This window comes from Camelus dromedarius, chromosome 9, assembly GCF_036321535.1.
Source record: "Camelus dromedarius isolate mCamDro1 chromosome 9, mCamDro1.pat, whole genome shotgun sequence".
In the NCBI taxonomy this organism is placed as follows: Eukaryota; Metazoa; Chordata; class Mammalia; order Artiodactyla; family Camelidae; genus Camelus; species Camelus dromedarius.
In genome coordinates this window covers 40,990,912-41,003,014 of record NC_087444.1, presented here as the reverse complement: position 1 = coordinate 41,003,014, position 12,103 = coordinate 40,990,912, and the positions used below count along the sequence as shown (strand labels likewise).

The window sequence follows — 12,103 nt, the reverse complement described above, 5'->3', positions numbered from 1 at the left end:
ATAGAACTTTACATCTGCAATGCAAATTTTTAAAAAAGAAGCTGGGACACAAGCTGGCATAAGTGAACTCTTTCAGAACTCCTATACAAGCTTAAATCTGTGTTCTTATTGCAAAATGTTGTTGATTTTTATATTGGAATTTCATTCTAGTGGGAATGGACTTATTTATTTTGAAATACACTCTGGTAAACAAGGCAGGCACTCAATTCCCTGTCTATTCTGAGCTTCCTGGACACACGTGCCCGTGAATAGGTGATTGAACATCAGAATTTTGCCAAATGGCCAATCATCCCGACTGTAAAAATTCTGTAATTTCAAATACTTCACAAACACTGTTAAGTATAACAGATTACGTTCTGCTTAACTCTTAGCTCAACTTAATGACAGTGCACCCGAACCCATCCTGGTGTCCTTGGGGTTTTATCAGACAAAAAAGGGGACCTGTGAATTGTGGGGAAATGGCTCCATTCGCACTGTTCTCCATGTGTCTCCTGGTGTCAGGATGTGTGGTATATGCTTCCACGTTTATGAATAACGGTGAATAAAAATACAGCAAACGGCTAATGGCTTCAGTTTATAAAAGCACCTTATGGTAACACAGAATAGCAGTTAATAATACCAATAAAAATGACATTAGGAATCGTTAACCAGGGGAAAAATGTGGCTCTGGGCTATTCAATAATTGACTCAAGTACAATTACACTGTGGTCTATTTCAAACACGAGTTTTTACATACTTTGCAACTCTCAGTACTAAGCTCCGTCCAGGTGTAAAGGTAGTGTCACCCAGCAGAGGTAAAACAGATGCAGCTATTTTTTTTCCCCCAAAATTGATTTTTCAAATTGATTTTGTATATAAAAGTATATCCAGAAAGTTCCAGGTCCTCACTGTCAATACCTCCCCAGGGGGGGATTTTAAGAGCATGACCGTTGGAAGCAGGTCCCTGCGTGACACGGCAGAGTCAGAGAGTGAGCTCGGAGTCATGTCAGTGTAGCGCTGATCAAGACAGACGGCAAACTCACTGGCTCCAAACAGTGTGATCTTCCTGCTCATGAGTCAGCAAATCCACTTCAAAATGAATTTGTGCTACACTTCATGACCAACATGAAGAACGATGCTGAACAAAACACTCATGATGAGGACAAAAGGGTGTTTTTCTTTGCAAACGCCCGTGTCCATAAAATACTGACCTGTGCTCTACACATTTTTTCCATGAGTGTCACTGTCATGATGAGAAATATGGAGAATGTACAGAATTTCTCATATTCACCACACACGCACGTGCACACACAAATGGTTGCTCACAAAAGCAGTCATGGATTGCCATATATTATTTGTACTATTTATGGAGACGTTGCTTTCTCCAGTGGAAGCCCCCCCCACGCAGGGACAAAGCCGAGATGAACTTCATTTACCACAATGCTCGGACATCTGAGTACGGTTTGGAGTAGTTAGATAATGGTAGCAGAGTGAGCCCTGTCCTGCCGGTGCCAGAGCTCGCCAGAATAACTGAAGCTGAGTACTTTGTCTGTCTCTGAGTTTCCCTAAAACCAGAGCCTGCAATGAGGACTTAGGCACCTTGAATGCATTCTGCAGAGATATTTCAGAAAGCAAGACTGCAGAAATGGGGAGAGTTCTATAGAAAAAGGATTCAAAGCCACCGAACTTGCCACCTCTGTGGGTTAATGAGGATTCTTTCCACTGAGAATCCTCTGAGGAACCAAGGATAATATGCCTCAGAATAATTTCTTCAAAGAACAGAGACTGTCCACCAATCTTTGCCCCTCATTGCTCGAAGGCTGCCTTCGGAGTGTTGACTCTCCTGCAAAGCTGGATGCTCTGTACAAGAGCGGAGCAAGTTCCCGCAGCTCATGGAAAAACCCAGAGGCGTAGACAGGAGAGGAGTAATGGGTGAGACGGGAGGCTGGCACCACAGTGGTCACCGTTCACCAGGGCTTTAGCTGGAGTATGAAGTGGCATCGAGAGACAGGATGTGCAAAAAGGACTCTGCTTTTTCACAGCTAAGACGGCAAACCATTAACTCTAAGATTACGCCAGAAGTCCACCCAACCCCCACAAACTTCAAAATCAAGTTTTAAAGAGGTATTCTGGAAACGAACAAAACCTTTTTGCACTTACCTTTCTTAGTCTTATAATGCCGTCCTGAGCCTGAGCATCAGAAGTGATTTCAAAGAGCGCCGTTCCGTCTCCGTCGATGATGTCATAGGACGACTGTGCATTTTCACCAACGTCCTGGTCATTGGCCTTCACCCTCCCTATCGCAGTGCCAAGGACCACATCTTCCGGGACTGAGAAGTGGTACAGACCTTAGAAAAGAGGAGAAACACTGAGCACTGCACAGAACCATTCATTCATTCATTCACTTAGCAAATATGTATCGGGCACGCCCTTTGAGCTGGGTACTCCTGTATAGACGCTACCAGGACGGTGATGGGAACAACGAAAGCATCCCTTTTTCTGTAGGATGTATAACCTTTTAAATGAGTGCGAGACAAATGGTTCCCAGAAATACTGCTCTTTCTTTGAAATTCTTCTGAGTTATGGGCCTTATTCAACCATATGTTTACCAAGTTTATATTTGGAGCAGAGCTATATCAGGGTATTAGTGAGTCTATGTGAATGTTCTTTCCAATTTGCTGTATAATCACATTGGCTGCCCTTGGGGATATTCATTGTTGCCCAACATAAAATATTAAGCTAATTTCAGCACAGATAGATGCAATGTGTAACACCATTGAAAGTCACTTTTGAAGTTACCTTTATATTTACAGACTTGTTGACCATTTTTGATAAAATCCAATTACCAAGCTTCTGCTGTGCCCTGCAGCAAGCTGTTCAGACACATGAAACACTCCTCTTGTTACTAAAGCCCTCCTTGCTCTGAAGACCAAAAGTCCTACCTTCAAAACTCTCTGGGCAAAATACAATTACAGTGTATGTTCCTTCTCCTCTGGGTGCAGTAAAACGTGGCTAATTAGTGACATGAGCGACAGTGGTATTTTTATTCAAATCACTATTGCTGTTGTACTGGTGTCACTCACTCGCACTGGGGTAGGGGAAGTTGCTGGTACCCCATTCCCATAACCTCTGGCCATCACCACTTCAGTCACACCTGCCCTACAGCGAACTGCCAACTCTTCCATTTCTTTGCCTGAGGGTTTCCTCTGGCCTTCGGAACCCATTTTCCCCACTGCCCGGCAGACCAGAACTGCCACAAAACTAATACTCTCAGAGAAGCAACCATCGAAGACTCACACAACTTAGTATATAAAACCTCAGGTCCCTCCCTCTCCGCCTCCAGTAGGGTAACACGGAGCTAGTTCTTTCCTTTTGTTTATTCACAGTGTTCCAGCATTTCCCCAGTGGGAGGGAGCTCCGGTCGCCCGCAGTGGTAGCTGGTTTGATTAACGCACATTATTGGCTTTCTATCCTTCTCTCTCCTACAGTCTCACTTCCCCACTGGCATTTCTTGGGATCATCTCCAAGATAAACTATCTATAATCAAATTCTTGTCTCAGTGTCTATTTCTGGGGAACCTAAACTCAGACAACCAGGAAGATTTAGTCCCACCGCAACAAGAACAAGGGAAAAATAAACATTCAATGAACCATAAACCCAAAAGGACAAATTAAATCTGGAGAACATTGCCTAATTCTAGTTTGAACTCAATCACTGAGTTCCTTTGAATTCACTGCGGCTCATTTTACCCCATATAACAAGATTACTTCAGACGATGGGGAAGGTTCTCTTCTAGCACTAACACAATTTTATTTAATGATGAAATAAAAAAACGCCTCTAAAAATCATCATATTTTGAGGTTGGGAACAAAAATATTTTCCAAATAGCTTTGCCATAAGCTAGGCACCAGCAATCGCCATGTGGAGCGAAGGTCTCCCAATCCTCTCACAATTGGCGTAATGATTCCATTTCCTTCAAGCTTGATATTTCAGGTAAGGTTTTGAGATGATTCCTTTTGGTGTGCTAATTAAGTAAATAAGACAGTAAGGGGCTTCACCTTGCTGCCAGTGCTGCCTCAGGGAGCCCTGGGAAACCAAGCAAACGGCGTATTTCTTTATCCTGTCCTATCCTTCATCTCCAGCAGCGCGATCACAGTGAACAGCTACTACTGCTAAGAAAGGCAACGTTTTTGAAACTCATCTGCCACTGCTGAACTGAAACAATGACTTTTCTGAGAAAGAACAGTTGCATATTAGAGCATTAACTAAATGGCAACTGAAAAGGAAATAAGAGTCAGAGGAAGGGTACAAGAAGTGTTCTTTATTTCAATAATTGGGCTTAAAAGGGTTGCATTGTTGTCTGATTCATGAACGGCCAGATATGAACATTCTAAAACTCTTAATGCAATGTGTCTTTTCTGTTCTTTCTACTTTGGGATTTTTGCAGATAAATTCTCCAAGGTACCTCAAGTGTGTTATTTTCAAACCCCACCTCGATCTCTCTCCCTTCCCTCTCTTCCCTCTCTATTCCAAAACTGGTTCTCCTAAGGTATTTCCTATCCCAGAAACAGCACCAGCCTGCATCTAATCTCTCGTGTCAGAGATAGGATAACTCACCTCCTCAACTGAAAATGCAGTCTATCCTTAGATTTGTTGTTACCGTTAACTCTTAAATGTCTATCACATCTATACACTTCTCTCTGCTCCCTCTGCGACCGCCCTTGCTGGCTGGGGCTACTATCACCTTTTACACGAATGATTACAAACACCATTTATCTGGCTGCAATGTGGAAAAGACACTGGAAGAAGGCCAGATTTCATTTTCTCTCATTTTCCTAGAATTGATCCTATTACTCAACCTACAACTTAAAATATTTCAGTGGCTTCCCAGTGATCTTAGGATAAAGATCATGGTACTTTAAATGGCCTGCAAATCCAAGGATGGCTAGCTCCCGTCTAACCTAGCTCTCCAGCCCCTGTGCTCCAGCTGTGCTGTGTTTTTTTTCAGTTCTCATCCCAGGCCACACGCCCTCCCTCCACAGGGCTTTTGGACATCCTCTTCTTCCAGCTGCTATGCCCATCTTCCCTCCCCTGGTTTCATCTTGTTCCAGCTCATCCCTATTCCTCATTCATTTCTCTCAATTCAAGACTCTCCATGTCAGAAAGGCCTTCCCAAGTCATCTCTCTCATGTCAGATGATGTGGATAAGTGCACAGAAGGAGAGGGCTCTATAAGGGTACAAGCATGTGGGCAAATAATGATTGTCCCCCTGATTCATCGATGGTGGCTGCAGGGACTGTTGCCGGGAGGTTTCAGAGGCAGAGCACAGCTTTAGCAGGCACGAGCCGAGTCAGTGATCACCGATGGCCTGCCAGCCACTGGAAGGAGGAGTGTATATTTTGCAGCAAGTGTACCATATATCTGCCTTCCCCACCTCAGGCTCATGAGATTTAGTTTATTTTATACAACAAGTGGGACTATTGATAGAGCAGTATCTGAGGTGCGTTTCAATCATTCTCTCAAGTTTTCTTAATGGGAAGTACCATGGAATAGAGAAATATGCACAAATCTTGCAGCCAGACCTACTGGTTCTAATTCTCAGCTCCACTACTTACTTTATGCTTGATATTTAGAAATTTCCTCAAATTCTTTGAAATCTGTACAGCGGGGATCATTTAGTACCAAGATGATAGGAGAGTTGGTGGTTTCATATATATGAATTACCATACCTTGCACATAATAAGCACTCAATGATTGCTGTCGGTTTTATAAATGTCACTGAAAATTAGAATATAAATTCAAATGGAAACATCATACTTAGATGCTCACCCAGGGCAGGGAATTCACTTACTTTGGGCAAATTTTGGAGGATTGTCATTAACATCAGTAAGTGTCACTGTAAGTGTTGTGGTCCCAGACAGGCCACCGGAATGTCCACCCATATCTTTGGCTTGGATAACGACCAGGTACTCTTCCTTGGCTTCTCTGTCCATGTTGGGAAGGGCAGTTTTTATAATTGCTGAGGATGAAAAAAATGGGAGAATGACTTTCAGGAGGACAGCTCATTCAGAAATGAATGTGTGAATCACACACACACACACAAACACACACACATAGAGAAAGACATGTGCATATATCAGGTCCCCACTCGAATAATTTTAACATTTACCTGTGTGCATCTCTGATGCTAGCAATGAGAAAGACTCCAGTCATAGACATTAGCAGATAACTTGCAAAAATACATTTTATAATGTATAAAAAAAGAACTTGCAAAAAATATACTCGAGAAAGTAAGCTGAATGGCATATCCTTGCCTACCGAATTAAAGTATAAATCATAACATAGCTTCTTCTACCCAGGAAACCCCTGGAAGTGAAAGAATCCTACAATTTATCACAGACTCCAATTCCCCTGCAAGAGAAGTAAATACACAAATAGCTTGAAGGCTCTGAGGTCAGAGATAAATTATTCTGAAGCTCACAAATGCATCAGAGAGATGAAAGAAATAAATGCATTATTAGAATCAACTCAGATGAATAAAACGCCAATCAGAATGACCACAGGCAAGTGTCTAAACCTTAAGGTGTTGTTCAACTACGTTTATATTTTAATTGTTTAGTTATATTGTCTCTCTTGTGAAAGTAATAAATATTTTAGAGAAATTAGAAGATATGTAAAAGAGAAAAGAGGGTAGACATAGAATCATATAAAATAACACAGTATCAGTGCTAAAATGTTAGTTTTTTTCCTGACCCATTTTCAGGGTTTTATCTTTCTTCCTCTTTGTGTGTTTCACCAGTAGTTTAATATTCTTGTTAAAGACTCAAAATATGTGTGGATATTTCTGAAGTTATTCTGAAAAATCTTAGATCATTAACCCTTTCCCTACTTTCATACCTCTTTTCATACATAGACATGGCTAACATTTTGATTTGTATATGGATACAAATGTGATCATGGCATAGTCATTGTTCTGGATTTTCTTTTTTCACACAGTAGATATCTTTGAGACCATGTCAAGACACAGACACCCAACTCATCACTTCCTGTAGCTGCGTAATTGCTCAGTGAATGGACATACAGGGTTTTATCACACAGGTAACTCCAGCACCCCCGTATTTTCCCACTTTAAACAACTATCCAGTATCTTATGATGATACTGTATTTTTCTGAGTCCTGCATTTTTACTTAACTCCATGTCATGAGATTCTTCCCCCAACTCATATTGCTAGAAGCTCACAAAAGTGTTCATGACTAGCCCAGAATATTCCTATTGAATGGATGTGTGTTACCTCTCTGGCCCAAGTGAAGGAAAATTCTCTGGATTAAAGACAATTTGCCCCTCACTTTCCAACCCCAGGGACATCGTAAGTGTTCCATTCAAGCTGAGGATGAGCCAATCTCTTGGCCATGTCTGAAGTTATCATTCTGTTTTTTCTGGACTCGTATGCTCTAATTAAATCATTTGTCTGTAAGAGGTTTGCAAGGAGTTCAAGTCCTTGAATCAGTCAAGTAGCAGAGCAGGCACAGGAGTGCCCCGGGGAATCCGATCCACCCAGGCAGTGAGCAGGCTCTGGGAAAAGCCGTGAGCTCTTATGTACTCAGTTCGACCTTGAAACCACCTTTATATCAGAGCTCTCCATTCAGGGAGCACTCAATTGGATAACCCTGCCCGTTTGAAAATATAGATAGTAACGTAATAGCATTTTCCAATACAACGATTTGATTTAGGATTTGATTGTACATAATTCAATGGGTCATACTTATATGGTTATAAACAAAAACAGAAAGAAGAGAACAGTAGAAATAGAGCAGTCCTTCCAATTTGGATCACTGTGAGGCATCGTTGAGGGCAAAATAAACATATGGGCAAAACCCAGCAAGAACGACCATAAGGAGGCCTCATCCTTGGCCTGATGAGATGCCAGCGTGGCTGCCCTGCTGCGGTTGTGTGTTTCCACGACTCAGAATATATTCAGCACTGGCCCAATTCCAGTAGGAAGGGTTAGAGAATGGCTTTCCCCCTCAAGGAAGGCAGCAGCTTTTTTCAAAGAAGTTGATGTGTTGAGGGCTGCATATTAATCCTCTCAGGTTATGTCAGTGGAAGAACTTTTACAGCTTCCTCCGAGTCAGAGAAGATTGCTGTGTATTATTCTCATCATTTTTAAAAAATTATCATGAGAGTATAAATTAAAAAAAAAAACTGTGATGTGTCTCAGACACCTGGAATTAAAGTAGTTTTGAGGCTCGGCTGAAAATCGCGTACCTGGGTCAGTGTCTGTGAGTTGTGTGAATATGAGAAGCCTGATGGGGGCCTTGCTTTAATGGGAAAAGAGCTCCCCGGGTCCCCATCTATTACATCTGCTGGTTGCTCACATTATCCTCATACTACGGCTTTGTGACCATGAGCAAATGATTAAGCCCACCAGGACCACCTGTCCTGTTAAATGGAAATACTCATCAGCCTCTCATTAAGGATGTTCTAAGACTCTATGCGATAATTCTTGCCAACTTCCTGTCACATAATAGTCACCCCAGCCACACTGTTCACCTTCCCCTTTTGGCTTCCCAGCCAGAACTTAAAGCTTATCTGGACAGTACTTTCCAGCATTCTCCACCTACTCCTGGCATGGGAGCGTGACCTCTACGGCTGGCCTTCCTTTCTGGCTTTGTGTTAGACTCAACCAACATACATCACCCAGGAGACAGCGAGCCTGGAGCAGAGAGGTTCCTGAGCTCCCAGTACCTCAACCACGTGTTTGGCCACTCGATGGCTGTTACCTCAGGACGCTTTTGGAGAACAAAACTCCAGTGTCCACTAGCAGCTTCCTTCTTCTGCTCCCTCAGGTCTACAAATGATACGGGCACTTCTGCTCCGTTCCCTTAACCTGGCCATGCTTTTCTCAGTATTTCCGTCACTAAACTCTCCTCAGTCACCCCACTCCTGACAGGACCCTAAAAGATACGGTTAGGATACTGGTTCTTTACCCAAGTGTCATTCTTACAGACATCTACAGTTCAACAGTGTTTCAGTGTCACCCTGTGTTGCTGTCCAAAGGCCCGCCCCTCGAGATGGCAGGACAGGTATCTGCTTCCTTATCTGTAAACTGAGAATCTTACCTATTCAGTTAAGTGTGTCGCTCACAGGGACCCAGCTGGGAAGCTGCGCACCTGGGAGTTCTCACGCCTTCCTTTCCTATCCAACACTGCGAGCAGGGCTCCTGGTTTTTAAGGTAAGCAGGCAGTCTCCCTCAGTGACTTCAGGGCACACGCACGCTGAACTGGCCTCGGGACAGACTGCACAGCGCGCAGCTCCTGCTTTGTCCGAGACCACTGCAACTCATTAGAAAATTCAAGACAGAACTTCTGGAACATTTTCCCTGCTACCTCGTGGCTATAAAGGCAGGATAAAAAAAACCACAAGTGCCCGTGGTCCTCTTCTTGTTCTCCTTGCGTTGGGGGCATATCTACACATGTTATTTAACGTTTTTTACTCCTATTCAAAAGGCAGATCATTTCACTTGTGCGGATGTGGCAAGATGTTAATCAACTCCTAAAATAGAAGCTTAAAAACTGCCGCAAAGGTTCCTACTTCTTCTCCCAATCTGTTTGGCACATATATTCTCCCAAGTGTTAGTAGCTTTAGGCTGTTTCTTTTGTGGACAAGAGAGAGGACTTCTAAATTTTAAAACCTGTTTGGTATTAAATATCACCTAACACAGAACAGAAAATATCGTAAAAAATGATTTTTCCCTCTCCGATTTGAGAAGTCAAAAATTTCAACCTATGAAGAATTTTTAGTGACTATAAACCTCAATTAAATGGCATTTTTATCCAATGTCAGCAGTGATTTTTAAGAAGGCAAAGGAGAGATTCCTACAGTATCTTTTGCCAAAACAAACTAATTAAAAATACTTTTTGATAATGCTCATTTTAAACAGCTCCCCAAGAGATGAATTGTGTTCCTCTTTTCCAAAGTAGCGGTCCAGCAAAAGCAGTGCCCACGGCTTCCCACGTGCTTACAGTCACATCCTCAATGCCCAGCAATGTGTTCACAAGCTTAAATAGTATGTCTCAACCTCCATCACACCAAATTGGCAACAAATCAGAGTTTTCAACTTTTTGGCAAGCAGTATGACATAATACTTTCTTCAGGGGCAGCTAGAAAACTCCTTAATGTAGATATTCGATAAGTAATGTCACAAAGAAAGAAAATTAATTTAGTTACTTTTTATTAAGCATGGAAATTTCCCCAAATGACGTGGGGTTGATATGATGAAAGCTGCCATACTTTTTTCTGTAAATTTTGTAAATATCCAACCCAGGAATGATTCCAGGGTTTAGACTTAAGACACCTTAACGAATTACCCCTGGAAAATCACAGACCTTAACACACAACTGGTGTCCCAAAGAATGAGCTTGTCCTGCTGGATTCCCAACCACATTCACTGCAAAGCAGACTCAGAAATCGGAATGTGAACTATTACATTCCAGAAGTGTTTCCTAGAACTCCACTTTGAAAACCTAATCTAATCAGAAAATTCAATTAATGAAAAGAGTCCATCCTCTGTGAACTGAATTCAGTGGAGGTTTGCGCCTGGCACTGGCAGTGGGGTTGAGAAGCTTTGAGGCGAGCGGTGAGCCCTGGCAGGAGGGCTGACAAGGGAAAGAGGGACCGTCCCTGCTCTGACACTGGCATCCACGCCCCCACTGTGAACAGACGGACATGCTTGACTCTCCTGTATTTAAACGACGTGGTTTCACCTTAACTGTATGCAATCAAATGGAGATTTTCCTAGTGCAGAAGTTTAGGAATTTAAATCCTAGCCTGGCCTAAGTTCTTCCTGAGTACTAAACAGCTGTTCCTTATGCCTCATCATTCAGGGAGTACTTCTGATTAGAATTCAGTCATCTCAAAAATCTAAAACTTGGGTCTTTTTTTTTTTGTTGTTTTCCCATTGTCTTTGGTGTTATCATTTGAGAAGCATTTTGTGCCCGTCACGAAGACTTCCTTTTATAATTTCTGTGATATCACCAGATTGAGAGGCTTCACGAGAAAGGCAAGGAGATGCTGATTAACTCCTTTGTCATTTTGAAGGCTGATTACTGTAATTCACTCTTTGTGGGTCTCCCAGATTGTGCTGTTCAAAGATTGCAGTTGATATAAAATGCTGTGCTAAACTCCTATTTGAATAAGACTTGTTGAACACATTATCCTAGTTATGAACCCACTAGCTCTGTTATTCCCCCAAACTCTTACCAACAGAACATGCAATTATCACCTTACTATCTGTGAAAAAAGGGTCTTTCAATTATGAGGTTAAGTGGTACAAATTCACCAGGGATACATTCTTTTGGGGGGTCATCTACTGCACCCCACATGTCCTGCCACCTATGGAATTTGTACTGCATGCTGTGAGTTATGGGGGGTGAAGGGTATACGACCAGAGATGCTTCAATACATGCCCACCTTAGCACTGAATAATAGCTTCAATATAATAACTTCAATGATGCCAAACTTGCACAAATATATCACAAAGGAGAAAGCAGAATATTAGAAAACTGGTCAGCCTCCATGAGGCTCAGAAAAACCTGCATTTACCTTTTTTTGTGACCAAGAACTGATGAATTACACAGGTGATGGATAGATGGGTAGGTAGATAGATGGAATGGGCTGGATTTGGAGAAACTAGATTTCTCACATATTTCTGATGGTTTTGCAAAATATAACATAACTGGAAAGCTAATGGGCTCAAGGTCTCAGGAATCAAAAGCTTGCTTAGATACTTTGACCTGGTATTTTTAAACTAAGAACGTATTCCCAGGAAATTGTACATTTCCTCTCTCTTATTAACCCCTCAAAATTTTAGACTAAAGTGTTTGCTTTTTTGTTTATGATATTTTGTAAAAGGCAAGCAATTTAAATATGTAACAATGGGAAATATTAAATTAGTGGTTAAGTTTATAGAGATCAAGTGCATACAATACTAAGCAGATATTACAAAAGGTCTGTAGCAATATAAAGTGCTTATAATAATTTAAAATTTTAATTTTAAAAATAAGGTATGCCATGATTATTCTTATGCTTATATAAGTGCTTATAACAATTTGGTAAAGAATATAA

The 12,103-nt window shown here is 41.7% G+C and overlaps 1 protein-coding gene across 1 annotated transcript in view; it reads right to left on the bottom strand.

Moving 5' to 3' along the window:
- The window catches only part of CDH8 (cadherin 8), a 314,936-nt gene that overhangs the window by 133,989 nt on the left and 168,844 nt on the right, over positions 1–12,103 (bottom strand). The window contains exons 5-6 of the mRNA XM_031458332.2: positions 5,831–5,998; positions 2,140–2,327 (exon numbers count right to left, since the gene is read on the bottom strand). Coding sequence (XP_031314192.2) covers positions 2,140–2,327; positions 5,831–5,998 — 356 coding nt within the window. The remainder of the gene's footprint in view (positions 1–2,139; positions 2,328–5,830; positions 5,999–12,103) is intronic.